The following is a 24093-nucleotide window of genomic DNA, read 5'->3' as shown; positions in this document are numbered from 1 at the left end:
TGTGAATCACATGTTGAGCTGCAAGGAAAGGAAGTGTGCAGGCCTCTTGTGTGAATGAAAAGAATGTCCTCTACTGCCTTGAGGGATGTCGCTCATCCATTTCTGTTCTGTTCCAGTCTTTGGCTTTGTATCTATTGCTGTGTGATTCACTTATTTTGTGCAGTCTTGCTTGTTGCTATGCAACTGGTTGTTTTTCTAGGCGTCAGACATTCCTCTCGAAGGATACAAATGTCTGTAGTGTGTAGTTATGGACACGTTAGGTATTCAACGGCTGAGTTTAGCCCCTTGCTGTTGCTGTGGGTGGTTTCTTTTTTTTCGTGCATTAGTTCAGCTGAATTCATTTTTTTGTTCTTGACAAAATCATTTCCACGTTGTCAGTCTTGCTAAGCACACTTTCTATACCTTTAGGCTTGTTGCCTTGGAGATGATTTTCTTGCTTAGCTGGTTTAGTCTGTTTCGGCCCCTTTGTTTGTGTTGAGAAAGTGTAATGTTACTGACAGACATAGCTGTTCACCTGCCTGCATGTCTTAAGTCTATAGTACAATTAGAGACCTCATGAAGTTGGGATTAATTCACGTCATTTATCACCGTGTCTCTGGCCCTCCTGATCTCTTTGTGTTTGTGGTATGTGCACCACATTCTGGTAGACATTTTGCCTCATTTTTAGACAAATACAGACTTGCGAACGAGCCTCAAGCTCTTCTTTTGAGAGGGACAGAAGGGAGAATGTAACAAGTTGCCACAGGTGAACTGTCCTGCACGGCTCCACCTCATGGTTGTCGTTTTCAGTTAACCTGTTTATTGTCAGTGTTAACAGTTACAAAGATCTAACTCTATGCAAACTCCATTCCAGTCTTGTGTTATCAGATGTTTATGCTGGCTCGAGGCAATTTACACACTCTGAATTCCTAATTGTGTATATCAGACATGGGCGCCATTAACACCTCAAAGGGTGCTACATTTGACACCCTCGCGCCCCTCTCGCTCACATTGGTCATACCCCAACAGAGCTGCCTGGGGCCGAGGTGAGGAATGTGAAGAACGCCTCTTGCTCTCTGGTCAAACTGTCGTCTCCTCTGCCGAGCCCGGGTTGATCAGGAGCTCGACCTCAAGAAGCTTAGCTAAAGAGGTACTGGGGCTTCATGGTGTGTTGCTGCAATTCAACCGTAGAAGCTACCATTTCGATTTTAAGCATAAGATCATTTTTTTCATTTGTGCAGGTGATCAAATAGTGTTGATGGAAAACTGAGAGTAATGCAAGAGGTGGTGTTGGAATATTTGCAGCATGCCTGAACCAGAGGTAACATGCGGGATGTGCTGTGAAATCTCTGAAGTGTTGGGCTTTAAAGGCTGATTGCTTGGCTCTCGTAGCTGATCTTAATCTTTGCGAGCTCTGTCATACAAGTCTCTGCATGGACGCTTACAAAACATGAATATATGCTTATCATAAATGTTCTATTCACATATTTCTAATTGCTTGTATAGGCAAGAATAGTGAAGTCTTCGTCTGTCAACGCCTTCTCACACCAGGTCACTTCTGAGATTCAGATAAATACGTTTTACGGTACGTTGGTAGTTAACTGTGAAAATGCATGGTCGCAGTCTACTCCCTCCTTCTCTTACACATAAGCCAGAAGCTATGTTTGCATGTCATTTTAAAGCATTATAGAAGTCAAGTAAACATCTGGAAGCACAGTGGTTCATTGAATCTGCATAGTGTAACACCCATCCATTGGTAATGTATCATAGTAGACGCCACCAATTGATGTTGAAATGGTATGGACATGACAGAACTGGTTTGAAAACACTCTGGGTGTCATGCATTTTTGTGGGTGTGCACATGTTTTAACTAGACTGAGCATGACCTGTATCGCTTTGGATCCTTCAAATGGGAAGTAATAAATGCACTGTTAATGAAGAAACTAAAGCGTTTTACTTTGAATAGTTTGCTAGTGTTATCTTAGCGATCAGTTTGCTCTGTCGTACTTGCTAATGCTGTCCCTGTTGCTACACCTGGTCATCAGTGTGGGTCCTTCCTGCTCTAATGACATCCTGTTCCTATACTGTCTTCAGGAAATCACGTTCAGAAAAAAAGTCTGCTGAACTCTGTAGTAATACACGTCTCTCAGTGCTTACTATATTTGCATTATGAGGCAGACAATATCATGTCTGCCTCGTAATGCAAATATGTCATGATTTGTGATCAACTAAAATGAACATTTAAAAAAACTGATTCATCTGCAGAGGCGAGGTCACCACTCTCATATTTAATGGGAATGTTATCTGATACTGGACTGGACGGTGGCTCATAAATCCCTATTGACAGCAGTGTCAAAGTCTACGGTTTTTACACGGGGTATATTTCAGGGTGTGTTCAGCGGTGAGGGTGAGGTTTAGACGAGATCTTGTGATGTTCACATACTACACGTACACGCACGCAGAGTTCATTCTCACATACGCTGGACTTTGATCACTAAACTTGCAGAATGTGTCACAGCCCAACTCTGTCAGTCAGGTGACTGCATGGTTACGAGCCTAATATTTTCATACAGCGCAGAGTTGCTTCCTGTCATTTGTACTGATGTCCAGCCATTGTCGGGCTGCTCTGTTAACTTACGCATGTGTTCTCAAGGAATATGAACTGAGCGATGACTCATGTTACTGGTGTTACAGTCACACCACTGTGGATGTGCACTCTGACAGCAGCAGACTTGAAGTGCTCTTTATCTGCTGCAGCAGAGGCAGAAACTGTCTTAAGAGCAGGAACGCCTGAGCAACATGACACTCGTATCCGGGACCCGACTGTCCCTCTGAGCCCAGATCACCATCCTCTGCTCGCCTCTGGCTTTTGTTTCTTACTCTGTTTTGTTCTAGGGCAGGGGGATATTGATTCAAGTGAGATTCAAGATGTGTTTCCTCTTAGAAACCAACAAAAGTCCATTTTTACACGGAAGGACCTAAATATATCACTACTGATGGACTGTATTATACACCTATCCAGTCAAAGTGTTGTCAAGCCTTGTCACAAATACCTAGTTTACTGTGTTTTGTATACATTTTGGCCTTAAGTTTAGCATGAATGAATGTAACCTTTATCGGCCTCTGAGTTTACAGTATTGTCGTTAACAATAACCTCTGGATATAAAAGCTCCATTCTCTTGGATTCTCCATTATCTCTCCGTTATCCAAGTGAACAGTTGATGGTTTTATTTGCTTCAGAAATCTCTCTCTTTATTTCTTTCTCTTTTGAAATGCTAAACATTGTCACAATGTGCTGCCGACGGTGAATTGCACTTCCTTTCTGTATTTATCTCACACTCTTAAATCTTAAAGATGCATGTAATCACTTGGCTGCTAAAGTGAAATGTACAATTTGGGGTGAGCGTGGTCTCTGAGTGGGGGAGACTGTCACTTACTCACACCAGTAGCTCTGCCTCTTGTGGTACAGTAGATCTCCCCGACTATAGAGATGAGCAGTTGTTGCTAGTTCACCCCATAGCTGTTTGACAAAATAAAATAAATGTTGCTTGTTGTTAAGCTTCTGTTGAATAAAGTGCTGCACCATATTGTTAAGCTCACTGGTTTGTTTTATGTCAACAACAGGTGGAGAAGATATAAGTTGCAAAGGGAGAAGACAAGGCTGTGAAAAAGCTTTCTTTTTTAAAACAGGAAATGGACTAAAAAAAAAAGTGTCCAAAAGAAACGCAAACAATTACATAACTTTTTTTATTTGGATTGGAGTTTGGTGAAGTCTAATGCATTTTGCTTGCGTCAACTGAAAATGTGTATTTTACCGTCATTGTAAATCATGCTTGCATCTGTTGTTTGGATAAACATTAGTAATTACTTTGAGTTATGTGTTCTTGAGGTTAAAGTCACTTTTTTTAGTTGAAGCTCTTGCTCATTTCTGTGTTTACAAATTTGGGATTTCTGTTGCTCCTCTCAAGCCATTATGTTTGCAATCCCCCGTATAATGGCAGAATAGCTGTGGGCAGTGAGTGGTGGTTTTGTTTTTTGTATTAAGGAAGCCATCGTGCTTTAAATAGGGCTCCAGCAGCAGGACTCTTTCCACATTAAGTGACCTCATCCCTCCGGCCCTGCGGTGGAAGTTGAAGTCAACACAGAGCAGGGTGTGTCCCAGACACCGTCCACCACAGCCTGGGTTTGTTGGGTCACCTCAGCCTGAACAGAGCACCTGGTTTCCTGGCTCACAGGATCCAGAGTTTACATCCAGCGTGGTGCTGCCTATAGGACGATAGAGGAAGATGTGCAGTATAACTGAGGGATGTCACATATTTAACATATATAACATTAAGCTGTCTGTGGCTCTTTTTCCTGCTGTAACTACGCAAGTTTCCCCTCTGTAAAGGTATTCTGATTCTGTTTGTGTGCATCAGAAATGCATTCGTAGCCTGTCCAGTCCATTAGTTATATAAGCAGGTTATGTAAAGGGAACAGTTTAGAGTTAGATACAGCATTTGAAAGTAAAGCCATGCTGTGAAAAACTAAGCATCTGTTGGCATGTGTCTACTGTATAATGACGTCACCAGTAATACCTTTTCTTAATTACTATGCGTGGGCTAAATCTAATCTCGGTTTGCTTCTACCACTGATAAAAACCCTAGCTTCTCTTTTGCTGAGCGATGAATTGCTGGTTTTAGGCAGTTTGTTTTGCCGTGTTGGAAGACTAAAAATGTAAATCTGAAATCTTGGACGTAGTTTTTGTGGGACTGGGGTTTCCCCTCACATCTGATTATCTTTCTGAAGCCGCTTCTAAAAGTGCTTCCACCCGACTGGGGGGAAATGTTGGAGCAAATGTATGATGTCATGATGTTGTGTAATCCAAAACTCGTTTCCAATATACTTTTGTTCTGCCTTCAAGTATTTTAAACAGTGTTGTTACATGGTTGGTTATGCTTTCTTTGAATATACTCATCATTCTATCCAAGTGACTACAAACGAAGGAAATGGGTTAGCGTATTTTAATGTAAATGCTGTGAAGTCTGCCATTTTGTAAATTCTTCTTCTCTGTGAAGGCTGCTCATGACAATTGGATCAGTTTCATTCAACCTTTTTTTTTTTTGCTATAGCCTGTTTGAGCTTACTTATGTTGCTAAGATTAGCAATACTGTTATTGATCTGTTTCAAAACATGCTCACTCCTTCAACATAGACGATGTTCTTTGTGCAACAGCACACTAAGACTAATCTCATTAACCTCTGTTGTTTATCTTTGTCTCTGCAGACGGGACGCATTGACAAATCCTACCCCACAGTGTGTGGACACACAGGCCCGGTGTTAGACATCGACTGGTGCCCCCACAATGATCAGGTCATCGCCAGCGGCTCGGAGGACTGCACAGTGATGGTGAGGTTTGCCGCACCCTTTGCACCTGAACTCAGACCTCTTAATTGTGAAAAAATGCGACGCACATTCTTGAGGTGATAAGTGACAAGAGACTACACGCTTTTATTGCAAAAGGCCCGGCTGTTGTAACTACGAGATGGGTTCAGACCTCACCCTCTGGATTAGATTAGACTCAAATATGTGTTGTAGGAATCAGAGCTGGGGAATGATTTAGCTGTTTATTGAGCTGAGGTCACCGACTTTTTTGAGACTGTAGTTGTACGTTCCTCCATATGTCCTTATTTGGACCTTGAAGGGGCTGAGATAAGTGTGCTGCCTGTTTGTGTTTGCTGCTACCACTTCCTCACCTGAAAGTCCTGACTTCCTGTTAAACCCACTCTGAATCAATGCCATATTTAGTTCACGTGTGCAGAACTAATGGACCATCAATGGTTCCTCTCTTCATAGTATTTGATATTTAAAGGGAACTTCCACAGCCTAAACAGGCTCTTGGTGATGTTTAGATCAGTGCCAGTGGGCACTATATTTGTCGACTGGTAGAGATATGAATCAGATTTAGACGTGGCTTCACTCTTTTTATTTTTTTTATTTGGAATGGGCTTAAATTGTCAGAAGTTCAAATAAAGTTGAATGTAAATCAAAATGGAGATCAGCACAACTCACTGCATTTAAAAAAAGTGCTGTTGTTTAAAATATGAGCATATAAATTAATCAAATTTTGGACATGGTTTGGTTGGAAACTAAAGTGTTGCCAGAGACGGTAATGCAGGCATCCTTTTAAACACCTCGGAAAACAAAATAAAAAGGTTTTTCTTTGAAGGCCAGTCGACACAATCAACATCAGTGTCCGTGTTGAACAGAAACACACATAATGCAGATAACAACTGAGATTACGTTAACTACACAATATCTCCATCTTCGTTTATCTTGTTTTTTAGGGCTAACATTGTACTATTTTTAGTGATAATATTAAACCTTAACTCTGTATCCCATCTGTCACTAACTCAGACTGAACTCTTAGCCGCTGCTGCCCCCTTCTGTTCCTTTTGATAACTACCATTCACTGATGTCTTCCGCAGTAACACTGGGTAGGGTGGGGTTGATGGGTTCAAAATGAAATATTTTAGAATGTATACTGTTGTCAGATTTACGGGCTAACAATGAGTGTCTCTCCAGCAGGCTTCCATGTATTTGTTGTGGCTGACCTCTTATGTAAAATAATATAAAACATAATGTAAAAAAAAAAAAAAGATTGCGACACCACTCCTGAGCATTAACACTTGTGTGCAATATTTACCTAGTTGAAATTATTATTACTATTACTGGCTGGTAACAAGAATCTGTAGGTAAATCTGTGAAATATATCATTTCACTTCTATGTCTCCCACACTGCATTCTACATGCTTTACTTTAGCTGTAACCAAAAATTAAATGTGCTTCATAAATAAAACATGATTTGAATGTTAATTTCCCCCCCTGTGGTACGAATAAAGGGATTCTGATTGGTTCCTCTTCATGTCCCCCACAGGTGTGGCAGATTCCTGAGAATGGCCTCGTCACTTCCATGGCTGAACCAGTGGTGGTACTGGAGGGCCACTCCAAGCGTGTCGGTATCATCACATGGCACCCGACAGCGCGCAATGTCCTTCTTAGTGCCGGTAAAGTTCTCTCTTAAATGTATGAAATGCATTTGAACCAGAGGTGTAAGAAGTACTCTGATATTTGATGTAAGTAGAAGTACTATAGTTGGAGGAGGCTGTCACCTAAGATATTCATCAACTCAACTACACTGTAGCTAGTATGTACGAATGACAATAAAAGTCTTGAATCTTGAAGTCCTGCACACAAAATCCTACTTAACTAAAAGTGCAAAACTAATAGCATCAACATTTACTTGAATACCAAAAGTAATATTATTATTACTAAATGCGCTGCTATCCTGTTCTCCTTTACTTCACTCTTTAGGCTGCGACAACCAGATCATCATCTGGAACGTGGGCACAGGAGAGGCGATGATCAACCTGGAAGACATGCACCCGGATGTCATCTACAGCGCGACCTGGAACCGCAACGGGAGCCTGATCTGCACCTCCTGCAAGGACAAGGCCATCCGTGTCATCGATCCCCGCAAGGAGACGGTTATCGCCGTAAGAACCTTTCAGACATTTCTTTGTTGCTGTGACACATCTTCTTTTATATCATTGTATATGATAGTTAAATATTAACACTTGCAATGAGAGGGTTAAACATAGTGACAATTATTAAGCTAGATGGGCTGCCTTCAGCTAACTTATTTACTTAAACTTGTTCTTAAGTATGACACTGACACTGGATTACTGCTTATTGAGTGTGACCTTTAGGAGAAACCTCTGTAGATCGAGCCGAACAAAATGCGCTGTGCTTTGTGTAGTGTTGTGTTCAACAAAAGAAACTCAAGCTATAGTGGACATAAGAACAAACTGCTCAGGAAATAGTGACTTGAGCACAGAGCAAGTGTTGACCTGTAAACGTATCTTCACAGGAGAAGGAGAAGGCCCATGATGGGGCTCGACCCATGAGGGCCATCTTCCTGGCTGATGGAAACATCCTCACCACAGGTTTCAGCCGAATGAGTGAGAGGCAGCTCTCCCTCTGGAACGCGGTAAGCTGCTATTCTGCTACTACTGTTAAGGTTGTATAATTATATTATATAACCTATATACCGTAATTTTCGGACTATAAGGCGCACCTGAATATAAGCCGCAGCAGCTAAATTGAATGATGTGTACATATATAAGCCGCACTGGACTATAAGCCGCAGGTGTTCTAATGTTTAATTACCATATGTAAGGGTTCGTGCACAGAGGGGATTGTCGGGAAAGAGATGGCTGTTTGAGGAAGCTCCCATTTATTAACATTTCAACAAACAAGTTGCATATTTGCATAACGTATTCAAGTGTTAGCATTTAGTGCAATAGTAGCTACAGAACATGTGCTGTGTAAACTGTACTGTATCACATAGCGTTTCAGACACGCAAACTTTTCAACTTTCAAACTTAAACGGTGCGCTCCCAGCGCACGTACCGGCAGTGATCTACAGCAGTGGTTTTCAACCAGTGGTACGGGGACAAACTGTCTCGCTCTCGTAATGTCTGTCTGTCTTGCTCTCGTTCTGTCTCTCGTACCACTCTCGGTTCCACTTTTACTTTTGCGCGCTACCTGTCTCACTCTTTTCCGGCCTCCAGCTATTCCTGCTGGAGCCCGCCGCTTAAAGGTGGGGGTCCGCGGACCGGCCATAGAGCCCATAGAGTTAAAGGTGGTGGACTGTAACCTGTAAAATCCATAGATTTAGGAGGTCCCCTAGTGGCCGTTAGCTGTACAAATCCATAGATTAGCCGCACCGTTATATAAGCCGCAGCATCGAAAAATGGGAAAAAAGGCGCGGCTTATAGTCCGAAAATTACGGTACATATTTATATAGGTCTTATAGATGTCTCAAGAACTTGCAGTACTGGATTCCATCACAGTCTTTCAAATAACCGTTTAAATTAAGTGGTAAACACAAGTGAAAAATAAACACAATATCACCAACGTTATTACTTTGACCACTGCCACATTATTCACAGATTTGAAAGGGCGACATGAATGCCTTCACCTCTTACTGTTTGAAATCAATTATTTTTCCTGACCTTTCTGTTTCTCAGTCTCTCAACAGAACTCATTCATCATTATTTATCATGCTTCTGTTTTCTCAGAATAACATGGAGGAGCCCATGACTGTTACTGAAATGGACACCAGCAACGGCGTGCTGCTGCCCTTCTACGACCCAGACACCGGTGTTGTTTACCTCTGTGGGAAGGTCAGCTCCTTCTTCAAGTTCTCAAAAGTCACATTTTCACTTATGCTAAATACATCAATAAAACACTTGTTTCATTCTTTACAGGGTGACAGCAGCATCCGTTACTTTGAGATCACAGACCAGGCTCCATACGTTCACTTCCTCAGCACCTTTACCACCAAGGAGCCCCAGAGAGGCATGGGCTACATGCCCAAGAGGGGACTTGATGTCAATAAGTGCGAAATTGCGAGGTAAGCTAAGATGGATATTTAAACATCATCTCGAACACAGGAATTTGTTTTCCGAGTCCCTAGATGCTCCACTAGGTGGCGGAATGTGATCATGACAAAATATTTAAACCCTCTCGGGAAGTCTCCAGTAATCTGTCCTAAAACACTGTTTGTTGTTCTTCAATAAATCATTGGATTGTGAGGTCATTCTTAAATGTGTTTTGTTGGCAGGTTCTTCAAACTGCACGAAAGGAAGTGTGAGCCTATCGTGATGACTGTACCCAGAAAGGTGAGACCTCATCCTGAATGGCAGACGTACAGACCTTTTATCTGCTGTTGAATCACTGGCGTCCAGGAGGGGGCTTTCTCTTGAAATGTGTAGCTTTTCTCACAGCTTGTCACGTTATCTTTCTCTGTCAGTCGGACCTGTTCCAGGACGACTTGTACCCAGACACATCTGGCCCTGATCCTGCCCTGGAGGCCGAGGATTGGTTTGATGGCAAGAACGGAGACCCCATCCTCATCTCCCTCAAGAACGGCTACGTCCAGGGCAAGAATCGCGAATTCAAGGTGGTCAAAAAGAACATTTTGGATGGCAAGGCGACCAAGAACACAGAGAACTCGAGCCCTGCCAACAAGTCCGCCTCCCCAACTCCATCGATTGTGAGTCTTTTGCATTTGATAACATTTGTGTGGTTGATGAATGTATCTCAGGATTACATGGTGGCTTGGATGTAAAGATACCACTGTGACAACATATGTACACAGATAGACATATACACATGAAATGATGACACACAACGTGAAAGCGATACCAATCAAATGCCTGGTAATAATAATCTTAAAGAGTTTTCTTTAAATTATAATTGATCTCTTTACCTCTCTGGGCGCAACTATTACAATTTCCCCAAAGCTCAAGGTGACGTTTTAATACGGTGTCTTTTGACGTACAAACAGTCCAAAGATGTTCAGTTTATGTCCCATAAGACACAGAAAAGCAGTAAATCCCTTTTTATAAACTTTAATAATAATTCAGATGAGTTATCAACTAATCACTAACTGTGATTTCAGCTGTTTATCAAAAGATAACTGACAAAGAACAAGTACAAGCTTTGTCACCCCCACCAAATACTTACTCCCATCAGGGTGATAGACCATGAACAGTTACAGTGATACTCATAGTCCCCACCCTTATCACTCACGTATTAATGCCCTTCCCTCTGGCCTCCTCTCTGTAGTAGCCTCTCTGGGGCGCTCAGTGTTAAGAAGACAGTGTGTGCGTCGGCAGAGAGCAGATTGCTGGCTGACCTCAGGAGGTGGTTTGTAGATGTTGCTCAGCCCACTCTCTGACCCACAAACTGAGGGTTCTGGCTCTGCTCTGGGCGCCTGTTGCTGGGCGTCCTGCCGCACCTCACCCACAACACAGCCCGCCCGCCTGGGACCCAGCCCAGGAGTCTGTAGGCAGGCCTGCTCTGTAATCACAGCCCACTGAGCTCCAGCAAACATGTTAACCCTCAGAGGGCCAGACCCTGCCACAGGCCTGAACCTCCGACACTCTGAGACTGGGAAGGCTCTAATGCACTATTGTGACATTGGTTCAATACTATTATTATAATAGTTGTATTCCACTCATGGCAATTACTATAAAACAAGACATGTACACTGTAAGCTGTTTTTTTTTTTTTGTAGCCCATGATGGATAGGAGCAAGGAGAAGAAAGTATTCTTTGACCTGCCCCTTATTCAAAAATAGATGGCCTGTCAATCCAAGCTGCTTACAACCAATACTTACAGTAACAAGGAATCAAAATCAACACAACAATCTACCATCAGCAAAACATGTTACCCGACATCTTCATACTGTCTAATTATTCTTACTGTATATATTTTCTTAAACTTAAAGATGTTCATACAGCCCTTTGAATCATTTGGTAAAGAATTCCTCAGTTTAACGCCAACTACAGAAATACACATCTGCTTTAAAGTAGTCCGTGCAGACTGATGCTTAAAGAAACATTTCCTTCTGCTCATCCTCTGAATTTAAAACGTAGAATTTGTTTATATTTTCTGGAAGTATTCGGTTGTTTGCTTTGTGAACAACTAATGACGTCTGTAATTAAATAAAATCTTTAAGTTTTAACAGCCTTTACTAAATAAACAGCGTATTTGTGTGTTGTCGGGGATGTGCATTATGCAACATGTAAACGTGTACTTGTGTAAACTTCTCGTCTCTTGTGTCTCCCACAGAAGTCTGAAGCCAAGCTGGAGGAGATCTTGAAAGAAATCAAATCCCTCAAGGACCTGGTCAGCAGTCAGGAGAAGAGAATCATCAAACTTGAAGATCAAATGTCCAAAGTTGCCATTTAGGGACCCTTTACCCGACCCGCTACAATTCAGGACGTTCCATTGGCAGGGGGACCGTGTTTCGTTGGAGGCTTGCCTAGCAACGATCCCTAGCAACATTCCAGATGAACTTTTTCTTAGCCAGCCCCCGACCCCCAGTTTAAATTCCATTCCTTCAGATGGAATAAGGACGTGTCACTCTTTATGTTGACAAAGGACCCTTTTCCTTTAATCATGTGGCAGTTGCTTTTTTATTTTTGTCTAAAAAAGGTCTAACATAGTCCTTTGCATTTTTAGAAATACGACCAAGAAAATAGTCCCCATTTGCCAAAATGCATACCCAGATATTTTTTAAGTATCAATGTTTCATATCACCATAGCCCAAAATGATAATGTTGCCAAATTTGACATTTTGTTTACACCCCCAAAAGTATTTCTTTCTCTCTGTGTGGGAGGAGTCAAAATGCAAACAGCGCAGAAGACCAGGTTATGTAAGGGGGTCATCGATACTGCGAGATAAAAATAATTTGAATCATTTGGTTATTCTATAAAGATCTCAAACTGTAATCAGGGGGAAATAAATTCAGGTTGAAGAATGATTTAGCTGCCACAGTCTTCGCCAAGCACCCAGACATTACATATGATTCCCGCTGTCTGTGTTGAATCTGCACAAAGTAATTCCTGCTTTCTGCCATTTCTCCTCATTCCTGTCGCTTCCCGTCATTCAGGCTGTGACAATAGTCCACGTAAACATGCATTCCTCTCTGTTTAGCTTCATTAACATGCACCGTGTGCTTATTGAAAGAAAAAAAAAAAAAAAAGGACAAACACATTCCACAAATCTTATTGGCAGTTTTTGTTGTGTCGGGGAAAAAATACTTCTGCAACGTTCCTCCTCCTGTGAACACTGTACTGGCGTGACTCGGTTGCACTGGTTGGTTGTTATTGTGACATCGATGTGCTGCCACTGAAAATACCAACTTTGTGGATTTTCAACCTCAGCTCTGCTTTGTTTCTGTGACCGGTACAGACACCGACCTCAGTGTTTAGAAGCTGCAGTCAAGTGTAGTGGGATTATTTTTTTGTCTCTGTTCATTTGCTTTAATTGCCATCTCAGATCTGTACATTCTGAACAAACTAAACAGGAATTGACATGACGACAAGTAATCACACATTGACTATTTCAAACCTTCTGGTGGTAAAACTGGAGATTGCTTCAGAAACTGTTCATGATAGACCTTAAAGGCCTAGATTGTGTGTGAATATGTGCCTCATGTATTTGGTCTTTTGGGTACCTGTCACTTAGGATGTTCCTGCTTTGTTTCTTATTTGGGGGAGGGTTATGAAAAGGACTAGCCTCCATCTTGGATGAATTGAATCGTTGGGATATTGCTTCACTGTTAATTTTTAGCCTGTTTCTTGTTCCAGCTGTGCTAATATCCCTCTTAGTACTTCCACTTTTTTTAATGGTTTATTTCTCAGATGCCCCTGTTCAGTATAGTTATCAGAATATCAAAGAACCATTGTGTTGTCCAGTCTGAGCTGGTTTGATCAGACGGCTACAATAAAGCTCCTCTCGATGTTTTAGTTTAGTTTCCCAGTGGGAAGCTGAGACGGGTAATGGTTCAGTCTGTTGTTTGCCTTCAATATTTGTTACCACTGTAAAGACCTGAAAGTGCCATAGAGGTAACCATGGAAGTGTTTGTAGGGGACTGTTGTGAGAGTAGATATGTGTAGTAAATGGAAGAGTTGATAGGTGGCCGGCTTTAAAACCACTACTGTAGGTGCTATACCTAAGTTCAGACGACCCTGCTCCTAAAGTACTGTGATGAACTCCTGCCAATCCATCCCACAATACACCAGGCTTGGGGTTTGGCAGAATGCACGGTGACATTTTGACACTTTCCATCTGGATACGGGTATTCAAAACACCTAATGTCAAACCGAGACGCTTTTTGAGTCATCGTGGCTTCTTGGAGCAGCGTGTCGTAGAATATAAGGACATCTGAGCGTGCTTACTGTTATACTGCCATATCGTGTATATCAGACCGCCACTCTTTATAGCACTGTCGGCACAGAGAGGAGATGAGAAGTAGTAGTGAATAGCGATCCAAAGGGACTCTGTAGGTTGGAGAAGTGTGCAGTTGAAAGATAGATGTATGTTTGTAATTTAGGTCTAGAAAAACTGAGTGAAAGCTTTGTAAATAACATGACCGTATTTTCTTATTTTATTTCTTTTGTGGTTGTGCTGAAGAGGGTATTTGTGTGGGAGGTGGGTTTTAAACGTTTCCCCTTTGTCTGTGTTCCCTGCACCTTGCCATAATGCACCATGAGAAAAGCAGAGCCTCCGTTGATTATAAGAAAAATTAATAAAGAATTTTTAAAATGGCCTGATCTTTTGCATTCAATCATTACTGTTTTGTGTCAGTTATAAGTCCACAGTTTTAGTACGACAAATCTGAACCTGCAATGAAACCAACAGGAAGACTCTTAAGAGAAATAAAAACTCAAACTTCCAATTTATCCTATATTTTCGTGTCAACAAACCTCATGAAGGGCGGTGGTGGCGAAGTCCATAGGGGCTTGGCAACTGGAAGGTCACCAGTTCAAGTCCCGGAAAGACCAAGTGCTACCGGGGTGTCCCTGAGCAAGGCGCCGTTCCCTACACTGCTCCCCGGGCGCCGTACATAATGGCAGCCCGCTGCTCCTAACACTTGGATGGGTCAAATACAGAGAAACCGTTTTGTTACATAGTAGTAGTACCTGTACTACGTAATGACGGTAAGTTGAATCTTCAATGAAAGACCAACAATGTGTGTTCCTCAACCTGTCCAATAGGTATACCTGATTCTTTAAAAAAATGGTATTGCTTGTATAATGTCGTTTTTGTTCTCGTAAACTGCGGTCTACTGTCGTTTTTAGAAACTTGCAAACCGACAAGAAAATACTGCATTTATTGGGAACCTTTTATTGCTCCAGATTTATAAATATTTAGTGCTCTGTTGAGTGTGTCACACATCGACTGTTTACTGCAGCAGGATAGTATAGCCTACTGTATGTGCGACGGACGAAATAAAATTAAAGTGCTAATAGCAACAAAGGACCATGTCAGCTAGTGCAACATTTTGTATCTTAATATTTGACTTTTATATCAGCTGTATCAAACTTTGTTATGGGATAAATTATTATTTGGTTCAGGTGTTTTAATATGCCTTTGTTTTAAATCGTATTCTCTTATATTGACTGGGGCACAAACTATAAAGTAGATGGCCCCAAATGGATAGTGAACTGAAAGTGCAGTAGCTTGAAATAAAGACAGAGTTAGTGATGGAACAACTCTTGTGTTTAAGCCACTAATTATAACTTATCATACTAATGCTGTCTCTGTTACATCATGCATTACAAACTCAAAACTACAACATTGTGTGACACAGTAATAGTGTAAAAGATTATTTCACTCTGAACCTGCACAATTGCTGGCTTCTCAACGAAAGCCCACTCTGACCAGCTATAACATCAACATCTCACACCATCTGTCAAAAGAACCCGAATGAAATAAGAAAGAACGCATCGGCAGCTTTAAATAGTCAACCTGCATATTTAGGGATGTATCCAGAGATAAGTGCTGCTAAAAGACTGTGCCGTTTATATGTTCGCCCTGTACATGTGTTTGGGGATGAAAGGGGTTGCTTTCTTTCTACGCTGCTCAAGTACACAGGCTGTAATCTACGGGCACTTAATTAGAGAGGACCTAGTGGGAGGCAGAGGAGTTTTGGGACTCGCCCCGCCAAGGACAGAAATACACATTTCCTTAAAACATGAGACTCGTGTTCTCTCTGCGACATCTCTGCAGGGAGAGTCAAGCTGAAAACTCAGGCTGAAGTTAAATTAACTTAAGTCAGCAAACATTGTGGTAAAATACACTTTAATACAAAATGAATTCCCTTCCTAAGACAGTTCAGCATTTCTTTATATATAATAAATAATGGTGTAAAAGTATGTACAGAATCACTCTGCATGGCTGCTCCCTCCCTGTCATAATTCATAATGTACAGTAAAAAGGTTGAATCCCAAATGGACGCCCCATGAGTGCAGAATGATGAAGAGTGGTGGTGGGAGGTCGGAGAAAAAGAAGGATGGACATCATTTCGCAGCAAGCAGACTTTTCAGGGCTGAGTAAAAAAACGGTCAGTATTACTGAGCAGGGAGGGCGGATGCTCGGATACTCTTCACTCTTACTTTCCTCTCCGGACTTTGTCTCCCCTTTTCTTCCTCTCTGTATTCCTAACTCAAGATAAACTCAGGATTACACATTCTGTAAGTATATGTTTATATTTGCAATTTAAAGTGGATGTTATAAAGAGTGTAACGTCTACAGCCAATTTCATTTACATCAGAGCTCAATAAGATGAGTAATATTTTATTTTTCAAATTCATTAATACAACATGTAGTATTGGAGATAAATGTATTACAATATGGTAATTTTAAGATGCTTGTTCTTAAGTATCTTTGTTTGCATATTAGTATGCTTTTTATGCTATTTTATACTTCATTATGTTAAGCAGAAGCACATTTACTTATTAGCTATGGTAACAAGACAGATTTTTCAATTTATAAAATATTTTGCATTTTTACAGAACAAACTAAAGAAGTCTAATTATCTTTAACTCTATTGTTATATTAATACAATTATACAGCAATCTTTCGTCATGCATAACTGTGCTTTTGACACAAAAAGTATGCATTGCTACAAACACTTTTGTCGTATTCCTTCATTACGTTTTCATAACGCAGAGCATTTACTTGTAATAATATGTTTTCCTTGTTGTATTGGCAGTTTCCTCTTATAAAATGGACTTCTTCTGACGCTGCTAACATCTAAAAACAATACTGACCTTTACTTAAATTATGAGAAATGTAATTAATGTTTATACAGAGGGACTCATTTACACTCTGTATTTCTGTACACGTAATGCCTACACCTTGAGATAAACAAATATGTTGTATGTAAGAAAATGCTTTGAGATTATCTAAACTATTCCAGAGGCTCCATCTTTGCAAATGTGTATTTCCTGGGCAAGCTTTACTTTATTTTATTTTGGTCTAAACCGCATTTTTCCTAAACGTCCACGTATGCCAGACTGTAATTCGTGTAAATGTGTCCAAAATAATAGCTAAGACATAGAGCTCATTCCTTTTAGATGTAGCCCTTAAGATGTCATCGTAGACATATGGACACATAAGGTTTGAAAAGCTTTTTTTTAAATTAAAAGAAAATTAAGAGTTGGAGAGATGAAGCACTCAAATGTCATGAAAGGGATGAATCGCCCCAGTGATGTCTGAAGGTATTTAGTTGAAGGTAATGTGGCCCCTCCAGAAAAATACAGGGAATGTAATTATGTCTGTAATTATAAGATTCAGAGGGCAGTGCTGTACTATAGCTGTACATCCAAGGATGAAGACCCAGCCCTCTGTGGTCCAGCAGAGCGGAGACTTTATGAGCGACCACACAGGGAGGGGGATCTCACTGTAGTGGAAATCAGGTTTCTATAGCATGATGCTGATTAAAAGCTTGTCTTTACATCCTAGCACCGTGTAATTAAATACTGTAAATGGTGACAGACTGAGCCCTGCAACACCAGAGGTGGGAAGTAGTGGAGTACAAATACTTTGTTACTGTACATTTTTCTGGGGTCAGTACTTTACTCCACAACGACTTTTACTTTTACTTCTTACATTTTGAACACAAATACCTGTACTTTCTACTTCTTACAAAACAGGTTTGTTACTTTAGTTTGAATGTGTGTTTGGTGGCGTGATCATTATTATTTAGAGTCATTGCGTGCCTATTGATTGAAACTCGATCTGTGTATCCATCATTTCCTGGTCTTCTCTAAAGAAGAGGGACCAATGAAAACGTTGTCATGTTGCCGTTGTTCAGCATCGAAACATTCATTAGCTAACAATTACATTATTGTTCTATTAATATAAAGGGAGGTCAGGTACTCTTTAAAACGGCTGGTAGTTATGGGTACTTTTTACTTAAGTACATTTCAAAGCCCATACTTCTTTACTTTTACTTGAGTAATGAAGTTTAGTCAGTACTTCTACTTTTACCAGAGTATTTATAAACACAAGCATCTGTACTTCTACTTGATTAAGGTTGTATCTACTTTTGCCGTCTCTGTGCAACACTAGCTACCTTATGTTAGAGTTCAACATGACATTGAGATGGAAATGGAAGAAAGGTAATATTGGGTTAGTACATGTAAACACTCAGATGTTCTGTCAGTACATTTTCCTGGAAGCAGGAATCTCTCCATCCGTCTGTGCTGCTGCGGCTCGGCTGGTGCTCAGCAGCTGCTGCCCGGTGTAAATATAGAGGCCGCAGCCGCAGGTCTCCCACGCCTCTGTGCTCCCCTGGAATATAGCTTCCTCTTGGCTTTGGTGTGGTGGATGGGCCTCCCTCTACTTTACAAATTATAAGGCCTTCAGCACCAAAACTCACTGTCTCCACCCCAAATAAGTAATGGCTACTCTGCTGCCTGCTAAAATAGATCTGGTGAAAGATGGGAAAGGCAGAACAACTTGAGTCAAAGATTACTGGAGTTACATTTCAGATGGAAAAAGCTCTTAAAACAATATTATTATTCTCTCATTAGCATAGTTTACATTAAAGACTGCTTGACACTGGTGAGTATAGTTTCTAAACGGGTCCCAAGAAAAACCAGGGATCAGAAGATTATTAAAAATCTTCCAAACAACTTCATATTTTACATTATATTTTCTGTCTTCTTCGTCTGTTCTCTTGGTCCGTTTCTTTAAAGAAATTGTTTAACGTTTATTGCCAATAGTTAGATTAAGATGATTGACACTCTCATGTTTACAATAAATATTTAGCTAAGCCAGGAGGTATATAGCCTAGCTTTGCATAAAGACAAATCACAGGGAGCGTGGTTAACCAAAGTTCAAATAAACACCAACCGGCGGACTCCAGGAAGTCACTGCACGAGGCTTTTGCTCGCCAAGAAAAAGTTATTGTACCTTTTATAACTCCCTTTAAAAGAAAATCGGCTTGTGTTTGGATTAAAGAAAGTGTATGCAATGTTTATCCCTGAGCTTTACAATGCTGCTAGAGGACTTCTGTGACCTCAAGACAGAGACAGGCTAGATTTGTCAGTCTTTTGCAAAGCTCACCTCCAAGGGGTCACAAGTCACTAAGTCAGTGGATCTCCTCAAGATAAGAATTACAAATAAATCAATTTTAATGCTAAATTCATGATGTTGGTGTTGTTGCAGGACCGCTGAAGAGAAGATGAAGTCCCACACGTTTTTCCTTGCCACCTGTGTGACCCTGCTCTCGCTGTGTCATGCCACTCCGCTGTACAACATCTCCATGGACGGCAGTGGGGATGAAGCAGGGCTGGAGCTCCTTCCCATCTCCTTCACCACTCGAGCCCCCGTTCTCATCTCCGCTGCTACTGGACCCCCCAGCCTCACCGCCACCATCACCAACACCATCACCACCACCATGATCCGCCTGAAGGACTTTGTCTTCACCCGAGTGGTGGACTTCCTGCAGGAGCATCTGCTCATCATCATCGTTGTGACTTCTCTACTCATCGTCATGGTCTTCATCATCTGCTGTGCCTCTGCCATGAGTCAGAAGCGCAAGCTGGAAGCCTACAAACCCCTCCCTAACTCAAACAAGAAGCTTGCGGCAAGCAAAACAAACGCACCCAAGAACTCCAGTGAGCCCGTGGAGAGGCCCTACGCCGTGGACCACGTCAAGAGGGTCCAGACTCAGAGCATGGCCTCCCCCAAGACCCTGCGCCAGCCCTCCAAGGCTCTGGTGGGAGAGAGGGGGCGGGACGTCCGGTCGTCGCCTCGCCAGGAGGTGAAGAAGGTCCGGGAGGTCGAGGAGGTGGAAAAGCGCCAAGAGGAGCCCAAACAGAAAGAGCAGCCGAAGCCCAAGGAGGAGGTGCAGCAGAGCCCCAGCACCAGCGCCAGCCCCGCCTGCACCGTCTGCACCTGCCACCTGAAGAAGGGTCACCACTAGGGGTCAGGGCTGATGGTGGCAACCATGCCAGAACAACAAGATCTGACTGGTTATACTGTACACATTTGGAAAGAAGTCATTGGGATTGGAATCTGAAATACCTTTGGATAACAACAGCCAGCAGGAAATGTATTTGTAAAGCTCACTCCCAAAATATAACTCTCATCTGATCTGAATTAAATTAAAAGTTAAACTATTGAATTTAGCTGCATACATTCTGTCTACAAAAGTTGCATCTCAAAGTTTTTGATTTATATAAAGGGTTAAAAAGCCAACAATTGATAATGGCTTTTTCTTTTTACCCGCTGACAACCTTTCAGTTTAAAGAGGCTCAGTGGTCCTTAGTCTTGCAGTGGTTGGCCAGTAGTTAATGATTATAAGTAAGTCATTGTGTTCAGAAAGATTATCATTATTCTAATACTAAGTCAATATTTTGAGACAGATATAATGCATGGATCTTTTATCCATCACAAGGCATATGTGTGTCTTATCTTTTGTATTTAAGTGACTAATATAATGTTACTGTGCCATTAAGGTAGCATCACTTGAAACCGTGAATTACCATTTTTCTTTATGGATACAATCGTTTTTAAAAGAGAAAAATAAAAATGCTGATAAATGGGCAGCCATTGGTTTTCCATGGCTCCCTAAAAGCAATGACAGATCAGTATCCGTGTGTTGTTGACACAGAGATGTGTGACTCATGCCTGCCTTGACGAGGGATCTCCTCGTACGTCCTGCTGTTCGCCTCGGCGTCTCTCCTGCGGCTCAGAGCTCTGACCTCTTTAGAGCTCACCTCTGCTGCTGTAAATAACGCAAAGTGAGAAGCCAGAAGCCGGATTGTTCTAACAAAACAATCTCTTTTTATTTACTTTCATATTTACTTATCTTCGTTTGTTATTTCATTTTTTACGTCATATCCTATTGCTTTTTACTTCACAAACCTAATTCACAAAGCTTTACACCAAAAGCACAATTTTCAACTGTGTTACTGGTTACATTAAGTACAAATATACATATATATATTATCTATCTGTATACATATTTATTTTGGTTGATAATTCTGATCTGCCTTAAAAAAAAAGAAGCAGCTTTTTGGGGGGGTACAAAAACTTTGTGAATCAGGTTTTTATTTAATTTTAATAAGTAATACTTATGTTTAATTTAAATAATGGGTTTTATCTTTAATGTAATAATGAGTAATGGGTCAAAAGCTTGAGTACAGGGATAGATAGTTGGCCTGTTTTGCTGTTATATTTAGCTGTATTTGTTTTGATATTCCTATGGTTTTGTTTGACTAAAATGTAAGATTTTTTAAAACTCTCCATCTTACTGTCCCCTTACTGAAGTCAATGACTCTAAACGTGTGAGTTTGTATGCCTTATGGGCCAGACTTTTCTCTTTAAATACTTTTTAACCTCAGATTGTTTTCCTCAGATGTTTCCTAACAGATGCTTCCTTTGTAAGTGACAGTTTTGTTTTGCTTGTGTTGAATAAAATTGTTGTTAACAACGTTTCTGTCATTATTGAAAATGGTGGAAAGGGTTTCACGATGAAAGACATGCAGCTCCGTAGAAACCTAAGATTAGAATAGGCGAGGCAGGGTTAAAAAAAAAAAAGGGATGACTACTTGAACATTATGTTCCACTCGGGACTGTAATTCAGAGCTGCATACACTGAAGGATCATGGGTAACTATTTTTAAGGTAATTGCCCAAATGTCAGATTTGTATATGTGTTCTCTGGTGGGAGGAGCTGTCTTCCAACTTAACAAGGCCAAGCTGTACACACACATAGACACTCTCTCTCTCACACACACACATTTTTATGGTTGGCCGTGGCGAGGCACCATCACACCTGGACCCCGGCCTGCAGAAGGTATCGGAGCCTGGAGATGACGAGGGCCCCGTTGTCCTTCACTGGCAACTCTACAAGATTGTTTAAATATTTCAGCAGCAGTGAACCAGATCCATACAGAGCCCTTTGATCCTAAACAAGCCTTCACGTAGTGTCTGTATGAATCTTAAGACTCTGATTTCTTTCAGTATTCAGAGACAATACTTTTGGGTTTCTTACTTTTAAAGGGCAAAGAAAAAGAACCGTTGTGTGAAGTATTGATATCAGTTATGTGTGTGAATGCCCTTCTTTTACACCATCTGCCACTTTTACATTGATTCAGGTTCACACATATGCAAATATATTGTTAAAATGTGTCACGACATTATTAAAGTGTGATTACATATTGCTAATATTCCTAAAGCACAATCCGTTAATAAAAAAAGTTTGCTCTGGATCAAAAGTGTGTCCGCTCTTCAAAGATCAAACATCCAACATGACGACAGCAGCTCTAAGGCTAACGTAATCCTGTGGGGGCTGAAACGTGAGCCCTGACAGAACCTCGCACCGGGGTCAGATTCCCCGCTCTTTTGTCAATGAGGTGCTAAATAATTAGAGAAAGTACAACCCCTTCACTTTCACTCTTCCCACCTGGTGACGGGAGGACACACAGCTGCAGGACCACCCAGCAACACTGTCTGTTCGAGGTCTACATTTGACTGTGTACAGGAAGTTTGGTAACGTCAGATCAGGATATATCTGGGATACCCGTGTGCTCTTTAACAGGACATCTCTAGCTGAAGTTCTTGCTCTGTGTAGTTTGACCTCTTTCACAGACCTGTCAATCACTCTGAGAGGTGAAGAGGATCCAGAATAGGTAACACAGCACCTTGAGGCTGCCGTTAAACTTTGATGAGAATCTGCCAGGAATTCTCATCAGTGGTTATATCTAAAGAGAGACAGGGGGCCACGTGCGGACAATCCTGCCCATCTCCGCTGAGGAGCCGATAAAACAGGAAGAGGAAATGGTAAGTGTGTATGGGCCTTTCATAATTCATTTTTGGGCATGTTCAGCCTTATAAGTAATATTTTATGAGTTTAAATTATTATATGTTGCTAATAATGGCTTTATAAGAGGTTTGCAGTTGTTTATAAATACATGGATGTTGTTTCACATCTCATGTAGTTCCTGTTTAGAGGGTCAAAGGTCAGAGATAAAAGGTTTAAAGGGTGAAAAAAGTGATATCTGGGATATTTTCCCGAGGCCTTTGGTAATGTCTGATGCTAAAAGCATTGTTAACATATCTAGTAATCATTAATAAACCCGTTATTAGCCATTTGAAGTACCAGTTTTAAGTTGTAGCATGTAAGAAATGTGTTTAATGTGGTCGTCTTCATTATTCCTGGCAGTGAGTCATGCTTGGCTGCAGATGTGGTGGAAAGGTTTATGTCCTCCTGGTTCTCTGCATCGGTCCCCTGGCCTGCCTCCTCCCCTCCCCCTGTCCCCCCGGCTGCTGCTGCCCAGGTTTCCTGGTCCTGTGCGAGTCTCTGGGCCTCAGGTCGCTGCCTCGCTCCGTCCCTCTCAGCACCGCGGCGCTCTCTGTGGCCAGGAACCAGCTGTGTAACGTGGACCACCTGCTGCGGCCCTTCTCCGGCCTGCAGGAGCTGAGCCTCAGTCACAACCTGCTGCCCCGCTTCCCCCGTGGCCTCCCCCCCAGCTTGGAGTCCCTGCTGCTGCAAGAAAACCGCATCACGTTTATAACCTCAGGCGCCCTGCGACAACTGGGGAACCTCACTCGTTTGGATCTGGAGGAAAACCGCATCAGTGCCATCCAACCGGGGGCCTTTCTGGGTCTCCCCAGGCTGCAGGTCCTGATTCTGAAGGGCAACAAGCTTACAAGCCTCCCTCTAAATCTCCCTCCATCACTGACAAATTTGGACGTCTCAGCAAACTGCATCTCGGTCATGGACCTGCCCTCTCTGTCTGCTCTGGTCAACCTGCAGGTCCTGAAGATCAACAGCAACTGCTTGCGCTCGGTCCCAGAGAGCGCGTTCGACGGCCTGCCGCGCCTCAGATCTGTGGACCTGACCAACAACCTCTGGGTGTGTGAGTGTGACATCTTGTATCTCTACCGCTGGCTTCTGAGAGGCAGGGTGAGGAGGGCCACAGACCTGGTTTGCAGCGAGCCGGTCCATCTCGCTCACCGCCTGCTTCTGGATCTGTCCGTCATGGCCATCTGTCCTCGTGTCCTGAAGCCAAACGAGAGGACACAGCAACTTGACCTGAGTTCTGCCCTGGAGACAGTGAAGCCCAACGAGAGGACACAACAACTGGACCTGAGTTCTGCCCTGGAGACAGTGAAGCCCAACGAGAGGACACAGCAACTGGACCTGAGTTCTGCCCTGGAGACAGTGAAGCCCAACGAAAGGACACAGCAACT

At 42.0% G+C, this 24093-nt stretch overlaps 2 protein-coding genes across 2 annotated transcripts in view; both read left to right on the top strand.

Annotated features, from left to right (window-relative positions):
• Positions 1–14146, top strand: part of coro1ca (coronin, actin binding protein, 1Ca) — a 30968-nt gene extending 16822 nt beyond the window's left edge. The window contains exons 3-11 of the mRNA XM_079686202.1: positions 5245–5367; positions 6896–7025; positions 7333–7514; positions 7889–8008; positions 9102–9206; positions 9291–9436; positions 9647–9704; positions 9836–10078; positions 11662–14146. Coding sequence (XP_079542328.1) covers positions 5245–5367; positions 6896–7025; positions 7333–7514; positions 7889–8008; positions 9102–9206; positions 9291–9436; positions 9647–9704; positions 9836–10078; positions 11662–11781 — 1227 coding nt within the window. The 3' untranslated portion in view covers positions 11782–14146. The remainder of the gene's footprint in view (positions 1–5244; positions 5368–6895; positions 7026–7332; positions 7515–7888; positions 8009–9101; positions 9207–9290; positions 9437–9646; positions 9705–9835; positions 10079–11661) is intronic.
• A 1802-nt stretch (positions 14147–15948) lies between these two features.
• On the top strand, positions 15949–21329 carry tmem119a (transmembrane protein 119a). The gene is made up of 2 exons (XM_079686213.1): positions 15949–16074; positions 19058–21329. Exon 2 carries the CDS (start codon positions 19074–19076, stop codon positions 19815–19817), a length of 744 nt encoding a protein of 247 aa, XP_079542339.1. The 5' UTR covers positions 15949–16074; positions 19058–19073; the 3' UTR covers positions 19818–21329.
• Positions 21330–24093: the final 2764 nt, after the last annotated feature.

The sequence above is a fragment of the Notothenia rossii genome (assembly GCF_949606895.1).
Source record: "Notothenia rossii genome assembly, chromosome: 6".
Classification (NCBI taxonomy): domain Eukaryota; kingdom Metazoa; phylum Chordata; class Actinopteri; order Perciformes; family Nototheniidae; genus Notothenia; species Notothenia rossii.
This window is presented reverse-complemented; position numbering and strand designations above follow the sequence as displayed.